The sequence below is a fragment of the Lates calcarifer genome, linkage group LG11, assembly GCF_001640805.2.
Source record: "Lates calcarifer isolate ASB-BC8 linkage group LG11, TLL_Latcal_v3, whole genome shotgun sequence".
NCBI classification, from domain to species: domain Eukaryota; kingdom Metazoa; phylum Chordata; class Actinopteri; family Centropomidae; genus Lates; species Lates calcarifer.
In genome coordinates, this window is record NC_066843.1 from 7,004,998 (window position 1) to 7,025,070 (window position 20,073).

General features: G+C 38.4%; 1 protein-coding gene across 1 annotated transcript; it reads left to right on the plus strand.

Moving 5' to 3' along the window:
* Positions 1–827: 827 nt before the first annotated feature.
* hs3st2 (heparan sulfate (glucosamine) 3-O-sulfotransferase 2) lies at positions 828–18,424 on the plus strand. The gene is given in 3 exon segments (XM_018705107.2): positions 828–1,841; positions 17,051–17,132; positions 17,134–18,424. Coding segments are annotated over 3 exon segments (1,131 nt in total). The 5' UTR covers positions 828–1,329; the 3' UTR covers positions 17,671–18,424.
* Positions 18,425–20,073: the final 1,649 nt, after the last annotated feature.

A 20,073-nucleotide genomic window follows, 5' to 3' on the forward strand; every position in this document is an offset into this window, starting at 1 on the left:
TCACTTTTTACTGTGTGACACCATCGTTGTTGCTACAGCAGTGCTTTAAAGGACATTCATACAACACACAACCATTGTGGAAAGATCTAAAACTTAATGAAAGGCAAATTTGAGGCAAACAGGAAGATGCAGTCATGTATCTGCTCAGGGTCAGGGACAGAAACAGAATGACAATGTATTATATTCATATTTTGGTATTTGAAATGGGAGAGCATGAATATTTCACCCCAATAATGAAACAAACTTTAACCATGGCATTGAAAGAGCTGACAATTAATTTTTGCATTCCAGGCTTTATCCACCTTACATCATGGCAACACAGAGGATCAAGTGTGATCGTGACTGTCAGAGGCTGCTGATACCCGTGTGTGTGTAAAGAAAATACTCAACACATAGAGAATAATGCTCAGCCTTGATGCATCATTCTCTTTCAAGTGAAAAGCACGCATTTTGCACACAGCTGAAAATTAATTACAAAACTGTTGATGCCTGCTTTCAAAACTCGGATGCTTTAGTGTATTTTGTCTGAAACTAAACATGTTATAAATACACTGAATATTCCAAAACAGTGTCATAAGGTTCCGTTAAAACACACTGAAGCCCTGACATCCTGAAATGATGGAGTTCAAGCAGAAAGGATTCTGAAATGTTGCACCCTTACATCTCCACATACGATGATGTTCCTTAAAAATATTTGGGATGGTCCTTTTAAAAGATAAAATGCATATTGAATTATGATCATATGCGTGACGTCAGAGGGTTGATTAAATATTTATAGCCCGTAGCCTAAGTGCATATATCTTCACAACTTCATTATGAAAGGGAAAGGTGGGCTGTGCATCGAAATCCCTTCGGAGGCGAGTACAACAATCGCGCTGGTGAGAGTTTTTTAGGGACACTGAGGACGCGTTGGACTTTTTCCCCTCTCTCTCTCTCTCTCTCTCACAATCGACACACAACGAGGAGGGGGGAGAGGGATAAAGATGGGCGTCAAATTCCTGTGGGATTCGTTTTAAGGCTGTGGCACCGGTAATTGAGCCCGATGACTCACTTCAAACAACTTAGGAACAACTTGTTTAAAGGAGGGCTGCCCCATTTTCCTCTGTGTAATCTTATTCTGCTCCAAGTTTTTTCGCACAGTCCAGCAGCCTATGAAAAGAAATAATGCGAGTTACGCGCAGTTGATTCCTCCAAGAAGCCACCCCTATCCTCACATGCCAGTCTGTCTGACTTTGGAACCTATATTATTGCCAGACTCCGACCGCAGACCAAGGGAGGAGGAGGAGGACTTCGATGGAAAATCATGCAGCACTTTGAACCCATGGAGACATGGCACATAGGTTCCTTTCATCTGCGAACAGATTCAGCGCGAGATTCGCCTTCATATTCACTGTGTCACTGTCTTGCACCTATTTATGCTATAGTATCATTTTTTGTCGCAGCACAATCATGACAAACCAGGGTTATGAGGGGAAGAGGTGCCCGCCGAGCAAGAACGCGGGAGGGAAGAAACTTCTTGGAAATGTAGACAATTGCGCGTCGCTGGAAGTCAGGTCCGCTCTGGATGAGACTGCTGCCCAACGAGGATCGGGTGGTCCCCGCGACCAAAGTAAAGCCCCTGCCTCGTCTGGGAGTCACTGGGCTGACGTGAAGTTGAGAAACATGAGCGTGGCGCAGAAATATGGGAATAAGAAGCTGCCAAACGCATTAATAGTCGGGGTAAAGAAAGGAGGCACTAGGGCGGTGCTGGAGTTCATCCGGATACATCCAGATGTGCGCGCACTCGGAACAGAGCCGCACTTTTTCGACAGGAACTACGACAGAGGGCTGGACTGGTACAGGTGAGGGAAAAGGGAAACAAACGTTGAAGTAGTCATTTGTTTAAAAAAAATCTCATACAGATGCATTTGCACTGTTATATTTCTATATATCCTGCACTGGGTTCATTTCTGCCACCCAGTGCAGTACAGTCCCCACTCTGCTCTGCCAGAGGACTCTTGAATTCTGTGAGGTCCTGATGTAGACACTTAAATGTCCATGTGTTCATTTAACTTGTTTCCTGCATGAAAGCAATTAAGGTCACAGTCTGACACACTTCTCAGTCACATACATGTTTTTAATACAACTCAATTAGCAACAAATCATTTTAAGGGCTTGATGGTTACATACACAAAGATACCATGTCTTCTGGGAGGCTACAACAAACTGCACATATGCCCACACACACCTTGTCACCACTAAGATCACAAGTTTGATTCCACTTCTGAGCCTGTATGATGTTGTTTTTCCACTGTGCCGCAAATGTTAGCTGTCAGCTGAGCTCCGCGGTGCTGAACAGACAGCTCCATGAGCCTGACATAGGAACTGTTCACACAATCGCAGCCAACAGCACAGATGACACAGGCAGCCCCCCAGGTTACCAGCTGCCTTCAAACAGGCTACATCTGGGTGCAAAATGTTACTGCGTTGGTTGGCTAAGGCAAAGGAGCTCACAGGGTGCAACAAGCCACACAAGCTTCTCTCCCACCTACCTCTGTCTCACTGTGTGACTTCTTGACTAGATTTCAATCTGGAATGCCCCCTGTTGAATCTACACACCTTTGAATCCAGGCACCTTTATGGTACATATTTTCCATTTCTAACCTGTTGAGCACCTATAAAACTGAAATTTGAATAAATAAAATGAGTCATGAAGCAGACAGTTCAAGGTTTGTCTCAACAAAAACCTTAAACATCTCTGCCAAACAGAGCATGCACTACCCCAAAATGTCGCACTGAAGTCTGCAAATGTCCTTCAAAAAGGTTTGATGATATTTTGTTACATTGCGTCTGACTGTTGGAGCTGCCCACAGCTTTCCGCTCACATAGGCTACCCACAATTCCACCAGTGTGGCAGAAACAGACCACAGAGCAATGCTTCCAAGAAGACAGAACAAGCAATGAGGTCTATTCTCAGGCAGCACTGCAGGAACAAACAGCAGAAGCAGCAGCAAATTATCATGTATATGAGTATCTGCCCATCATGTCCCAGCTGATAGTTTGCTCGGGTTTCATTAGACATGCACACAGTGAGGTGTTTTTAATTTACTTTGGCTTTTAGCAGCCTGATTTTGCACATTCCTCAGTAGCTATTAGTGCTTTTAATTATGGGATGTACATTCTCACCTAAAATTCTACACATGGCCAACATTTTTTAGCATCAGAGACACAGTGTATGTAGAGACTGAACTGTCTTAAATTGTAGTACATAGTTGGCATAATGGTAGGCTCGCTCTCCATCTGATTCTTGCTTTATAGCTTGATTCATATTCTGTGCACTTATAATAATCCCAGCTATATTTTCTATACTTGACGCGAGGCAATGACACACCACATCTCTGCATTGAGAGCCAAACTACAGTATGTCATGGCACACACTCATCATCGGGCTTTTACTAAGATTACTGTGCCATTTTGATTCTACTTGTTTCTAGGGCCTCATTTCAGACAACAGTTTCCTGAAGTGAAAGTTCTGTAGAGCTGAAAAGATACAATCAGCCCTAAAGTACAAAAAAACATTGGACAAGCTTGTTCTTTTAAAATTTGGACTTACACATTTAAGCTGTAACTGTCAGACAGTTCATTTCACAGTGAAAATATATTTACAAAATGAAAAAAAAATCCGTTGTAGATAGTGCCAGAATGAAACAATGTCAAAGTGTACTCATGCAGATGCGAGACAACACGTATATAAATACAGACAGAGAGTGGCTGTACAATGGAGTTATCTCAAAAGCAGTTCCATACTCCTGAAAAGAGAATCACTACCTTTCATCTTCAAACTAATGAACCAGAGATTATAATGTCATAAGAATGCATTAATGTAAGACACAAAACACTCCAGAGCTCCCTGGTTGGAAGTTAAAAAGCAAACAGTTGTACAATAATTTGCATGTTTATTAAGGTCTCTTTTTAATTGCAGTTTCTGATATTAATCTTCATTTTCCATATTGGTTATTAAGACTACACCGTGATTTTTTTTTTTTTGCATGCACAGGAGGGAGCCTTTTGTTTCCAAACAGTAGAAGTAAAACTTCTTAAGGGGCTAATTTATAGACAGTTAGTCTTTATTGTTGAGTGTATTTGACAAATTACATTGATTTAGAAACAACAGGTTGACAAACAAAGGTGCTGGTAACAATTAACAGAATGGGCTGAAGAGCCTGTTAAATACCTCAGCAAATACCTCAGCGCATGGAGACATTTAATATGGGCTCAGAGGATGTTCCTTTCCAGTGGTGAAAGCGTTGATTAATTTACGGGAAACACATGCATACAAAAGGCAGAGTGTAGACACAGTGTAAAGGAGTCAGTTGTACATGGTGTATTCATACAGTATGTCTTTTTTTTCACAAACAAGCATCAGCACAACACATTTACAGGAGGTAACCAAATACCCACTAGTTAAACATCTCAACTACAACTGAGCACAGCAGACTGAGCATGCAGAAATGCCAACACATCAGATAACATCCTGACCCCAACCAGGCCAGGCCACTCACAACAGCAGCAACCTGCAATCACATAAATCTACCATCATAAATGCAGCTTAGTGATACAGCAGCTACAGTTTACTTCATCAGTAAGCAAACCATTAGACTAGAGGTTTGGGGCTTTACAGAGGTTCGATTTTGTTCTCTCTGTCACTCTAGATTTCAGCAAAGATAAATCGAGGTCCCTCACTGATTTGATGCCACTTGTGGAAAATTACAGCACTGGGATATTGCACACTTGTCACAAGCTGACAGTTCATATATTCAAGATAAATACTTAAGGAACACCTTGGACACAAAGACAGAATTAATTCAGGCTGTAGCAACTGTTATTTGGCTTGACGAGAGACTGACTGATGTTCATTGTGTTAGGCTGGCCCTCAGTGATTATCTGTCACAGTGTTTGGGTTGTTGGCTGCACGTCACATAAAGTATCTTTCCATTTTGATTAACTGTCACATTTGTCTCTATAGCAAGTAACATAATGTGTTTGTATATTCTATGTGTTTCTGTGCTTTGCTGCAACGAGCTGATATGAGTTGTATTCAGTAGTCAGTTTATATATCTGTTTATCTGCCTGTCTATTAATGGGTTTCAAATTACAATTATATTTATTATTTTGAGTAATCTTTTAAAAGTTATTTTTGTAGTGAGCGTTACTAAGCAATAAACAAATAATCCAAAACATCTTTGTGCTCAGTCAACAGGTTGCAACAAATAATCAAAAAAGGAGCCAGATTACAACTATACCTAATAAAATAAAGAGGAGATGCATTTCAAGAGCTGTACAATACAATAGAAACCTGGAAATCATTTGCAGAATAAACAATAATAAAAATGGTAATATTGTTGGCCATACTAGTGATTGGCTCTCCATAAGTTTAAAGTGAATGTCTCGACTTAACTTTTGCTTGGGTTGCCATTATATTTGGTCAGACATTCATGGCCCTCAGAGGATGAATCCTAATGCCTTTGCTGATCCCCTGACTTTTCATGTAGTACCTCCAACTGCTCAAACTTTTCAATTTCATTACATTAAATGTGTAAAACTTTACTCTCTCATGTTGGACTGAGGGAACTCACCATCACAAAGTGGTGAGACGGGCTAACTGATTAGCATGCTAATGTCAGTAGAATAAAAGAAGTGATAGAAATACAAGTAAAACAAGAGTTAACACTGCTGCTGCTTTCCACTGCTGGAGACTGCTCTAGGCGAGTAAAGGAATGAAGTTCAATGCTGAACTTGCAACTTTTCCTCTAGACTGTTAACACCTGTTAATGCTAATGTTGTCGATGTGGCAATATCAAAAACTTACATAGCACCTTTTAAGTCATAATCTGATATCAGTTCTCCCATAGAATGCTAATGTGCTTCTTGTTAGCATCTCACATGAATCTGTCTGGCTGTTAACTGCTAACATACTAATGTAATGATCTAAAAAGAGCAAAGATTGAGAGTAAAGGTCATTCTTGACCTTGAGAACAGTAGTTTGACAAAGTAATTTTAATCAGTATTGCAGCCTCATAGGATTAAAATGGTTATCCATTAATTTTCTGTTGATGGACTAATTCATTTGAGCGCAGAAGTTCATTATTGACCTTGGCATAAGTATGTATGACAAAATACTCTTAACACAAGGTTTTCTGAGCCATCAACCACATCTCACAGTCTTCATTAGCAAATGCAAGTGGCTCTGGTGTCATCACAAGATAATGTGGACAAACCAATTAAGTGACAAAATGTTAAACTGTTAAAAAAATCAACATATTCTCTGAAGGATAAAAAATTCCATCATAATACATTTCAAAACACCTTATTCATATTTGAACTAATTTTCAGTAGCTACTATCTGTTGAACAGACAGAAACATACATGACACCAAATTAACTCTCGTCAGTTTCAGTGAAGTGGCCAGTTGTTCAGTTGGCCAGTTGTTCGGTTCAGTTGCAGTGTCTGTCTTGTTACATTAAGCGTGTGACAGATCATTTAGGCTCAGAAGAAAAATGGTGCAGTGTTCATTACTGTGCCTCCTGAACAGAACACACGTGGCCTCATTTATTTTGTGCACGAGTACTCGCATAACCATACAAGACCTGATAAAACAGACATTTCACTGCCGCCAATTTCTATGCACTTTTCGCACCACATTTTCCATTCTCCACAGAATCATAAAGATCAAACAAAAACATGTTGCTATACACCATCAAGACTTAAAAGGGCATCTCAGCTCTATTGATTTCACAGGAGTCAGAGGCACTTCCAGTAGATTCCCTGAGAAGTGTTGAAATTGTATGAGAGGCTGCTGCTACGAATATTCTCCAGGTCCACATTAATTGGCTCGGGGAGGCAGGGAGCTCTGGAACAGTATCATCAGAAAGGTTGATGAGGACAGAAAGTTAGATGGTTCTCATTTAACACAGAAAACTGTGCATTATACAGCGAGGGATAGTCAGGCGTAACTCTGCATTATTAATGAGCTGTCTTCATTCCAGTGCAGCTCAGAGATATGTAGTGGTTAACATTAATTACAAAACAACTCTTTCCAAGATGTTTCCCCAATGAGACCGATCTGAAATGTGAGCGAGATGGTGCTTTTATTCATATAATAGAATAAATTCAGTAACTAATGTAATTATGCATACATTATGGACCAGTCACATGGTTAGTAATTGCAGTAAAACAATGAATAGTGCCACTTCAATTAGGTAACATTGTTGGTGTGATAATATATAGCTTTTGCAACTGGCACCACTGGCTAATCAGCCACTGATTTGTCAGTCTATTGGTCAGATAGCCGCTTTGGTCCCGACTTATATATTATTAAAAATGTAATACATATTTTTAATATACATACATAACATCAATATGTTAGCATTGTCATTTTAGCATACTGATGCTAGCATTTAGCTAAGAGTACCAATATGCCTCAATACAGTCTTGCAGAGCTGCTAGCAGGCTGTAGAATTTTATGCTGTGTCTATACAGAAGCATTTCAGTCATGTTTTCAGTCATCCGTCTGACCAACCCTGTGTCCTAGAAACTATTATACAACTAGTCTGAAACAGCCAGTGCATTTTGAAGGAAACATAATCACAACCAGATTATTTTTTTCATTAATGAAATGAGGATATGTTGTTCATTTATATATTTGTCAAGTTGCAAATTTGTTAATGCATTGAACATGTCAGTAAAATGTTCACAGACAGCATAATTGTTTTCTGCCAAAATCTCTGATCTTGCAGTAGAGAATCCATTTGTTGATGAAGTCATTAGTGTGATATTGTACTTTTGCGTGGTCAAATAAATTGCTGTAGGTCAAAGCAATACATGACTAATGACTATCTAGTTTGTCACTTGATGCGTCTTTAAAAGTCAGCAATCCTCATCTCACATTTAAACATTGTCAGCTTGCTAGCTTTGCCCTCTAGGCAAACCCAGTGCATCCCTACTGACCAGGGATCAAGTCCTGTCTGAGCTTTTCCTCCTGCATCTCCCCTGTTCTTTCTCCTTTTGTACTTTCTAACCATCTAAGTAAAGAGTGAAACTGTGTGGACCGTCCACTTTCCATTTATAAATATCCTTGACTGTCACATTGCTACAGGCTGTACTGTAAACCTAGAAAGAACTTGTATGAGCTCCAGTGTTGATGAAAATTCAAGAAATCTCTATTTATGTCAGTTGAGATGCAACTGTAAAACCATGCAACGAGGTGAGAAACTGAAGGACGGAATGACTTATTGTGTGCAGGGGCAGGACATAATCTGCTCAATTACTGATTAAGGCTATCATTCATAGTGTCACAATGTTATTATAATGAAGGTCATTTAATGTGAATTATAGTATTATAAAACATTTTTATTTTAGCTACCATACAGATGATAATACAGTGTTGCAAAAAGAAATTAATGTCTTGATTTTATTGCTGTAAAATTCATCCAAAAAATACACAATAAACAGAATAAAATTAGAAACAGTTTAGGATTTCAGAGGCTCTCCCATCTGTCTGAGTGTCTTTATTTTAGAGTCCGCAGATACCTTCCCATGCCACATGTTAATGTGACAGCTCGTAGCTCTGATCAATTCAAAGTGTTATTGCTCAAGGAGAGCAAGTGTCAGTCATTTCCCTCTGCAGACCAAACCATGAATAATTGTTATTTCAAGAAAAACAAGAGACTAGACCTGAAATGACAGCGATTAAATAGGACATATATATATATATATATATATATCTAATCTATCTATCTCTCTCTCTCTATATATATATTATATATATATATATATATATAGAGAGAGAGAGAGATAGATAGATAGATATACTGATTTGGGACCGATTTGTCTTCAATTAAATTAGAGAAATAGATGCTTGATTCTCAGGACGCTGAATTGTTATTCACCTCTGTTCCTCACCCAGCTGAATTGGCCGCAGGATTGCTGTATTTGTCTGGACTGCTCTTTGTTAACTCTTAATAGACTTTCGAGGCGGCAGGCCTCTGTTGCTGGTGATTAATGATCAGATGTCATCACAGCTGTAATCTAAGTGAGTGATACTTTAATAATGGAGCAGCCTCTCCAGTGGAGACTGGATCTATGCTGTCATATCAGGGAAGGGGAGGATGACATTTTTAGGAAATGCAGTGGCACAGACATTACAAGAAGCACATAGCATAAGAACATTTTCTCTGCACAGCCTACCTGCGTAAAATAAACTGTTAATGGGCTCGGACGGCAGGTGATATTAGCTTTTCAGGACATTTCAGGACAAATGGTTTGTATGAAACACAATTTCCCAGAGTCAGTTTATAAAAGTATGGAAAGAAAGTTTGCAAACAAAGAGATTTAAAAAAAAAATATATATATATATAAAAAATATTAAAATCATGTAAAAATCATGTAATAAAAATGAACAAAAAAAGGAATTTGTTGCAACTCAAACAAGACAAAAATCTAATACTTGAAAGTTCCAATTGAAAACACAGCTAATGTTTCCAAAAAGGGAAAAAAAAGAAAAGAAAAAAAGCAATTACCCTGAAGTTGCTGTGACAGGATCTCAGGACATTGCACAACTCAGATACCCATTTAATAACCCTGAGTTTTTCCTAACTAGAACACAATTCTCTAGTAAATTAGTTCAATTTTACATGGCATTGGCATAGTATTTTTTTTTTTTTTTCACATTTTACAGCTGTTGTCACTGTTGATAGCACCTGTTTTTGTGTAGCTATCATTAAATCTGAGGATACATAAACATAAAGCCACAATTTTGATTACAGTGTGATTGTGTGTTGAAGTTTTTTCTTTCTTTCTTTGTTTCTTTTTTTTTTTTTTTTTTTTTTTTACTTTAAATTGCCTCTAATTAATTTTTTAAAAGTATTTCTTCCAGAAATGTCACCATAAAGCAACTTTTTGTTTTTACACCAAAGCTTTTTTGTGTTCGGTATCACTAAGGACTGTCACCACCATTACTCTGCATGCTGCTCGCTGTGATAACACATAGGCAATGAGAGCCTAGGGAGCCTTTTTCTTATAATTTACTCTGTAACTGTTTTGTTGTTAAATTACTCCAGAGACTGGACAAACACAGCATGTAATGGATACTTTGATTCAGGCCTCTCCCTGGTCAGCATATGAGCCTGCATGTTGTTTAATGGGCTGGGTTCATTATTAGTCTTTGTAATGACAAACACTTGTTGTCCACTGGGAGGTAAGGGCCATTCTTTAAATCTATCTGCCCCTGGTGCTGAAGAAACACTTCACTTTGTGATTAATGGCTTCAAAGTTAAATCCAACTAATTAAACTGCTATATTAGTAATATCTCTGTCTGTGCAATATATCTTGATTAATTAAAAGCAATAGGGAAGATGATGTGCATTCAACGTGTAGGTGTGGGTTGTGTAATGACAGGTTGACAGTAACTTAGTTTAGATGGAGAATAAGCTCTTTTTTAACCTCACAACATGTAAAACTGTTGTTTTCATGTGTGATGTCTGAAAAACACAAGTGGCCAGTGTATATGTGATTATATGTGTAATGATTGATCACATGTGAAAAGGTGTTTGTGACCTCCTGGTTTGTTTGTTGTTTTGCATGTGTAGCTACATGCGTGTGGCGTGACAATCTTTGTACTTACGCAACAACATTTACTGAGAACTCGTCCCGAACTGGCGATATGCAACATTCTCTTTCAAGTTCAAACCAGAGTGAAATGACAGTAATAAATTCTGAGTTCATTGATTGTTCTCAAGGAGATGATTCAAAGCTGACCTTTACTTGTTCTGATGGTCTGCATCCCTGATGAACCTGCGTTGCTCTTTTAGAAGTTTAAGTTGTTCAACAAGACACACTGTCTGGAACAGTCTGCTGTTTCACTGCATTTCCTCAGCTCCTTAGCTTCACACTGTGAATGAAAACTTACATACTGGGAGTGATGCAGCAATTTGCAGCTTTTTTTGTCTCTATATACAGTATATATATAGAGATTCAGTATCACATACAGGGGCTGCTTCTCTATGGTTTGCAGTCTGTATTGCAATAAAACAGCCCTGCACCAAACACTTGTTCAAGTTCAATCTTTGTTCAGTTTGTCACAGAGGTTTTGATTGTACTCTTGATTGATAATCAGCTATTATACAGGGTTATGGTTTTAGATGAAAAGTCTGTTTGACACATTTTGATCTCTACTAGTCATCACCCTAAATTCTTTGTATAACTATTAATGCCCCTTGAACAAATCATATTATGTTTGTTTGCTCCTTTTTAAGTTTTCTCCAATACCAATAATAGGTCAAAATTTGCCACTTTCATGTAAAATATGTCCAAAATAAAGTTGCCATAAAAATTACTGTTTTGGACAGGACCATGTGATTTCCTCTGGTCACCCAGACTGTGTTGTTTGAGTCAAGCCCAAAACAGTAAATTAGTTTTAAGAGAATTAATTAATTGATTTTGTGATCAGCTTTCAAGCAGCTAAGCCTAGTGGTAGCTAATAACACACAGAGGTTGACTGCGGCGGTGCAGCTGTGGTAGAATTATCAGAGTCTTTTGCAGTCCCCTGTTGGTGTCCCCTGCAAAGTAGGCAAGAGGTTATCTTGTGTGTCTGGATCAATGTCTGTCTAATTCAAGCACAATTGGTAGCACAAAAGAAAGTTACACAGTAGGTTAATTGATTATCACACAATAGTCATTAAACTTCAAGCCAATACTGCATATTGCACTACAGATAACTTGTTTAACCAACTAAAAATTAACCACAGGAGCTGTTCTGGAGAGAGGTGCTTTAAACTCACAGTCAAATAAAAGGCTGCTGAAAGATTGCACATCTTGTTTTTTCATTAGATTTTCTCTAGACCCCTCTGAGCTCAATGAACCCTTTAGGGCTGAAAGTGCTCAGATGAGTACACAAAATATGAAGAACATTCATATTTTTATAACATTGAACGCTATATATGAGTGACTGAACTCTTAGAGCCCCGCGAGAACTTGAAGTTTGTGTAATGAAATAACCACACAACTAAGAAAATTAAGTTGTCTGCAAAAGTCAAAGAAATTGTTACATTAAGTCATTTTAAGTTCTATCTGCATTGCTGATAATTTGCTTTGGGGTCCATGTGCTTCAAATGTTGCACTTTTTAATTATCAGTGGCATGTGTCAAGAAATATCGTCTTGAGCTTTAATCTTGATTTGCCAAGCTATATCAATGTAATTGCTGCTGCTGTAAAAACTGTAGCATCTCCCAGTGGAAATGCACACTGCAGAATGGTGTATCTGGGTTTAATGGGAAGTCCTTGGTTCTTTGAAATAAAGACATCCGTGTTTGTGGCTTATTCCTCTGTAATGATATAGCAGCGTCCAGAGCGAACTAAGTGTGAACTCCAGACCTCCTGCTTCCACTGCACCAACAGAGATAAATCGTTCAGTGAGATAGCCAGCAGGCTCTTTCAGGGTCACTACAATATGCAGACTACCTTTCAGCACAATGTAGCTCCTTAATGAGTGGCAATGACTGCATGCTTTCTGCTGTTGACCCTAACTACCTCATTGTTGCAATATGTTTTTTTCCCTTTACATAGTTTAAGAAATTGTCCCTTTAATGCACTTTCTGTTTACTTAAAAATGTAATTTTCAAATATCACACACACCATTTAGAATAAAAAGAAATTAAAGCAACAGATGTCTGTTCAGACGTGTCTTTGAAAAAATAATTTGCACCTAGAATTGTGCTATTGCAGCATCAAATGCAATGCTGAAGCATCCAGAACAAATCAGCTTTCAACTATGTTCTCTTATTTAAGAGGAACAGATCTCATTTACAGTTATAAGCAGATCTTCCACACCTGAGTTCATTTTCCCAGAGTGATTAAAATGTCACAGCCAAGCCTGTAATGCATACTGACTTAAAGTTTCACCAAGAATTGTGAGGAAGACAGTAAATTACCCCAAAGAATTTAATGTTGACTCTGAGTGAGAAGGTGGTAATCAATCAGAGCACTTCACTCAAATGTCAGTTAATCAAGGTGTGTGTATGTGTGGGTGGGAACCCACTGGAATTACAATCATGTTGATTTTCTAATTGCAAATAATTATTACCAGGCGAGAACTGAACAGCTTTTAGTGAAAGCACACCAGAACCTGCTGCAGTAAAAACAATTTTATCTTCTGGTTTCAGATGCTGTGTGCAGTGCTGATAGTTTCTTGGGGGCATAGGAGAAAAAAAAAATCCCTGAAAAGTAAATTTCTGATGGCTGGTTGAGACACCTGCCTCAGGTATCACATGCTCCCCTTCTGGCCTGATTCCTGCTATCTCGGTAACAAACAGATACATAAATGAGGCTGCTGCTGCTGCTGCCATGTGTTGGGGTGAGCAAAGAAAAGTAGGTATTAAAAATGATAAATCTCTGCTCATCAGTTGCTTTCTTTTTGTTATGGTACTTAAAAGGGCACATACGGCCACTAAGGATTAATGTGGAGCCGTTTTTGTAATATCCAGACAAATGAACATGAACACAAGCCCCAACTACAAATGCTAGATTAAAAAAAACATGTTTGTAGATATTATAGGCATCCCCCAGTGTTCCTCATTAACATCACTCCAAGACAGGCGACTTGGAACTTATTGGTTCAGGCTGCCCCCACTGACATGAAAGCATCCCTTATAAATACCCCTGATTTCAATAAAAATAAAGACTAGCATCCTTTGATCATTGAATTGCACCTTGTCCTCCTGCAGTTACAGCTAGTTTAACAATCCTTTGAATGGACAACTGACGACTACAGGTGAAACATCAGAGCTCAGAGGACACAGGTGCTGTGGGTATCAATTTAATGAGTCACTGAGCAAGATTAGAGTCATAGTTAGACGATGCACAGCAGAAGCTTCTGCTAATATTTCTGTTTTTGTCTAATCTTGTGTGAACAGATACTGAGGATACAATTAATTCATCACATAATTGGTAGCAACTTGTTCTCTGCTTGGGGTTCTTTTATAAAAGAAGTTCTCTCAAAAGAGGACACTAAAGTCTTTCAGGATTTATTCATCCATCAGTGACTGTTATTTTATCTAACTGCAGGATTTTACTTTATAACACTTTGCTGAGATAGAAAAGTACCAGAACATCTAAATGTGAAAAGTGGTTATTGTTGTAACCATGACAACAACGGTCCCTTGATCTTAATGAAGTAGCCAATTTAAGCTAAACTGAGATCTTTTTCATAAACCTAATCAAGTCGTTTTTGTCCCTTAACCTAACCAAACATTAATCACAACTTTGTCACATCATAAGATGGATTCACTTTTCATCAGTGATCTGTTAGTTTTGGAAGGCACAGAGGAATGATGTCATCCTGCTGATAGGAAAATCACATCAGAAAATCCTTCAAAGTGTCTATAACAACACATTTTTGAAAAATTTAGAATCCTTTTTTGTTATTTACTTGGAGGACAAAGGCATCTGTAGGCTATTTGTCATTCACACTGCTAACTTAGCTAACATTACTTATACTGTAAGATGGTGTAGTTCCAGTATAGATGCTTTCTAGCTCTGGTGCGAGTTTTGCCACCCCTGTCAGTCTTGCACATTGTGACAATCCAAGCAATCCCGTTGTATGTGCTATAGATGTATTAAGGATGAGCTGATGAGTTCAGATGTGGGAATCCATTCATCCCCATAAAAGTCACTTCCTAAAAACCTTTGCAGGTTGTTGACTCCCTGCACTCCTGACACTGACAAAAATGTATTTGATAGTTACTCCTTTTCCAGTGATTGCATATGGGAAAAACATTTCTTGGGCTAGTATCACTTGTTGCAAGTTGTAATACCCTGTGTGGTCATGACACCAAAGTCACTTCACAACCCAGAATTATTTCCAGGGGAGTGGTTTGGTATCTGCACTAGTTATTACATATTTTTAACATGCAGCACTTCTTAAGAATTTTGTACAGATTGCACCTGGCTGAGATCTAATCCCAGTGTGAGTCAGACCGACTTCAGGTGTGATCCAGCTCTGATGTGCTCTGCGTATAGTAACAACTTGCAAAAATATATGTTTTTACCTTAACCAGGTGAGATATTCAGATCACATGTTAATAATACACAGTGTAAATGAGGGCTTAACTGAGACTGACTGTACAACAGTAGCAGGACAGAAGGAAACTGGACAGAAATATGGCAGAGCAGCAGAGAAATAACACTTTAATGTTATAACATTATTAACCCGTCTTTCACACTTTCATTATAATTGATCCCAAGGGTGCCACTGGCTTCCCAACTTCAGATGCACCAGTCAGAGTTTTTACACCTCTTTTTTCCATCTTGTCTGTATCAGTCCCTTCAGTGTTGTACAGCTTCAGAGTAACAGTCATGGAATTTATCCGGTGCTCAGACTCACTGGGAGTAAACAAACATAACAACTGTAAAAATCAATAACCCAAGGTAAGTTAGCACATGTTGCAGCTTCCTCTGATGGACAGGCTCACTTGCAATATTGTATTACGTATCTAAACAAAAAACAATCAATGTGAGAGAAACATTTCAGCGTGAAATCTCCCCTTAATTTAACATGTTTTTTTTAAATAAACACCTTATTCCCAACGTCCTCATGCTTTGGTGTGTGTGTGTAAATATGCTTTCTACAGAATAGTAGATTGTTGTATAGTCTACTCCAGTCAGCTGTAAACAGCATGTACTATTTTAAGCAGAACCACCTGTGACCTTTCACTGTATGTGTTCACATTGTCACTGCACTTTTGAGCAGTTTTGAACCAGCTCATACCCGATAGTCTTCTCACCTCCACAATCTTCATTTCTGAGGATGGTGAAAATGTGTGGTATTGACAACGGCAGATAACGAAGACAGTTTTCTCCTCAGCACACAACCAAAGATCTGTTTAGATTCTGCACCTCCTGGAAGATGGCTGCAAGTTTTTTTTTTTTGTTTGTTTGTTCGTTTTTTAGTGTGTAGCAAAGCTGTTTGCTTGAAAAGGTGCTGTTCTCATAAAAGATTAATAGTTGCCTAGTGGCCCTGAGGCACCCAAGCCAACAACTCAGGATTCATAAATAAAGCTAAATGGATCGATATTTCCGAGACTTTAGAGGTAACCTATGGCTACCCCTACCTTGAGAGAGAAAGCTCTGAGAAAGGTTAGGTTTTAATCGAAGCCTTCCCGCAGTAATAATAAAGAAAGTGTGGTATTTAATCATCAAAGCTGTGTGGTAACATACCTGAAATCTAGAAACTGGTGCACATGCTGTGTAACAGAGAAATTCGAGCCCTATGTCTTCTATGATCATAAAAGTAAAAGAGTTTTAATGGTACCATTTTGGAATTATTCTTCCCAAACTGCAGCATTATTGTGCAGATGCTACAGCACAGTTCACTTTTCTATTTAAGAAGGAAACAGGAAACAGTATGTATGATCTAAGAATTGTGGCCAAGACATTTGCTGTCTCAACAGCCAACACCAGATGCCTATTAATCAACTTTTATTGAACCAACGTGCCAAAGCCAAATGACATATTACACTGGGAAGGAAAACTCGCATGACAAATATGACAAATGGAAACATTTGCCTGTAGTTTGCAAAGCCATTATGGTGGCAGCATGATGATGATAATTATGATGCATGTTTTTGTTGTACAAGCTGTCCAGTCACCAATGAATCTCTAACCAATATATTCACATTGTGTTTATCAGGGCTGTGTCTACTATTATTTAATATAATACTGCACACCTACAGTTTGACTTCTTAGGTTTTTGAAATATCATAAAACTGCATTGAAGTAATTGTACTTTTACTAAAGTCACAAATCTGAGTCAGAGTTTCCTAAACTTTTGGGTATTTGTGGTACAAGTAGGCTTTAATTTTTGCATTCAGAAACTAAAATTTCCATCTCACTTCTACATTTCTATCACCACTACCATCCATGAAACAGAAAAGGCATGTGGAAATGTTCCAGGACAGGAAAATAACAGCTCTTGCTGACTCATCCATCTGTGTTTTATTCTTTTGTTTCTCTCCCAAGGGGACTAATGCCACGGACACTAGACAGCCAGATCACATTAGAGAAGACTCCCAGCTACTTTGTCACCAGAGAGGCACCGAAGACGTATCTCCAGCATGTCCCATGAGACCAAGCTGATCGTTGTGGTGCGCAACCCAGTCACAAGAGCCATCTCTGACTACACACAGACTCTTTCCAAGAAGCCAGACATCCCCACATTTGAAGATCTGGCCTTTAAGAACAGAAGCTTAGGTCTCGTCGACACCTCCTGGAATGCCATTCGGATCGGGATGTACATACTGCACCTGGAGAACTGGCTGCAGTACTTTCGGCTGTCGCAGATGCACTTTGTGAGTGGGGAGCGGCTGATCACTGATCCGGCGGGGGAGATGGGCCGTGTTCAGGACTTCTTAGGACTGAAACGGATAATCACAGACAAGCACTTCTACTTTAATCGAACCAAAGGCTTCCCCTGTCTGAAAAAGCCAGAGAGCAGCAGCCAGCCACGCTGCCTCGGCAAATCCAAGGGTAGGACTCACGTGCAGATCGACCAGGAAGTCATAGAGCAGCTGCAAGAGTTTTATAGGCCATTTAATGTCAAGTTCTATGAAACTGTGGGACAAGACTTCAAGTGGGATTAAATGTGCCATACAGAAACAGTGCTGCTTTTAAAATGGCTACCTCTAGAGACATAGAGACAAAATATAAATGAGGGTATCGTCAACAAAATGTTCAAAGTCCATTGAACTATGTAGTAAATTGACAAGCTTAATATAAAAGAATAGACAACTCAGACAGCAAAATATAATAATATAAATGATTTGTTCTGGATTTCTGCTGGGTTATCCTGATGATAAGTGCCATTTCTTTAAAACATATATATGAAATATATAGACAGAGACCCCTTTTCTTTACTATATACAGGACATGACATATGACTTCATCAACAAGTAGCCAGTATTAAGTCATTTACCAATTCATTAACCAGCAACCACCAACACCAGACCTACATTAATGATACAGCTTTGAATAGTCATTACCTAGATTGCTTATTTATTCATCATTTCTACTCAGAATAAACCACCAGCTTTACAGTTGAAAAATCAGCTCTCGACATGAAGTCACAACAAAATGTCAAATGAATAATAAAATCACTCTGTCAATTATTATGCACAGAAATTTTTCTCCTTATTGTTGACAAAAGCTCATGGGCAACAGTGACAAATTTATTGAATAAATGTACTGTAACTGAGAAGAAAAAAAACAACAGCTATATCAAGACAGATGCTATAACACTGGTAAAAGTTAACAGTTTGTTGAACTCTACTTCAGCTTTTTCTGTGTCAGTATTTTTGTTGTGATCATCAAAATAAAAGGCAAAAGTGTTAAATTCAAGTATTTATTTGAGATATTTTCTGTTTTTCTTGCCTCCACAAATATCTAGATGTAGTCCCTGCATGTCTAAGCTTTGCATTACGAACAATCAACCAAATCAAACTTTATGCCTGATGCTCTGTGACATACAGGCCACACATAGGACTGCAATTACATACAGACTTCATGTGATTTAGAAATTCATCTGCACAGTTGAGCAGGATATTCACTCACATCTCCTGGTCAAATTTCACAGAATATACAATAAAGTAGTACTCTGAAGTTTGTATTGAGCCTCTTCAAAGATAAAAGGTTCCTTACCAAATGCTACCATGCATGTCATTGATCTCATTAACTTCCAAGATTCCTCTTTTGATGGATTTGATCATGCTCCTTCTCTGAATGGGTCTCAACACTAAGCAGCTAGATTAACCTCCTGAATTTGCACACCGAAGCCAATCAGAGTTGTCATTAGTAATTTTCTCTGAAACCTCCAAAATTCTTGACACAGAAGAGGAGGAAAAGTGCGGAAAATGTGGGATCCATGCCAAAAAAAAAAACCCAAAACCCCAAATGGAAAGTGAATACAGGATATATCTGTGTTCTGGGAAATATGGTAGTAAATGTAAACAATACAGATAGGTCAGATTAGCGCAGGATTGAGAACACAGATGATCTCTGAAATCAATGATTATCTTAAGTCCCACAGGTAATATGTTGTGCCCTGTGTGAACACACATTGGACTGACTTCATGATGACATACCAGCACTGCTGAAGCTGGAAGATTGTTTTGTGGTACTGACAATGCCTTGTATTTTTTTTCTTATGGCAAGACTATTTGTTTGCACTGAGTATTTATTCTGGATGTGACACAACAGTGAGAATCTGAACATTTACTAACAATAATTTAACACAGGGTTCATGAATTCAGCCAGATGTGTTGAAGACTTGACAAACTTTTTAATTTCAAGAGTGTCCATTAAAGCACTAGTGAAGTTTGATGGACACTGAATTCTATACTTCATATAACGTTCTTGATAAACAGTATTGCAAACACAAAGTTGCCAGTGATGTGATTTGCATCCTTTTAGTTTAACATGTCTATCTTTTTGATGCTTCACGGGGAATGTAGAGACAGACTCTAGATTTAAGATATTTTTCAAATGTATTCACATGTTATCACATGTTTTTAGAGTAATTAATGAAAATATTTGATAGAATAATATAATAATCATAGGGAAAACACATCATCTTAACAGCCACATTAAGATGCTATGCTAATGGCGAAACAGTATTTAGAGTATGAAAAATGTCTTTTCCTTCTTCCATAGGTGTTTCACTTACATTGCTTAATCCCCCGCTGCAGGGCTGTGAATCAAGCAGCATTATCTAGTCACACTTAGACTAATGTGCAAATGTGACAATGTGACCTTCCATAATAAGGAAATTAGATATTCACTTGCATTCTGACTGTGTTCCTCTACTACATGTCCGTTGGCCAACAGCAGTATTTAAACTGTCATTTGTGATATTCTCCATTAATTTTTGATTAACCTGCCAATGCTGTCTGCAGCTGCCTGCTACTTAGTGAGCCATCAGCAGACACACCAGTTTAGCAATAAGCTCAGCTTTATCTCAGCTCAGTTAATTATAACTTTTCCCCCAGAAT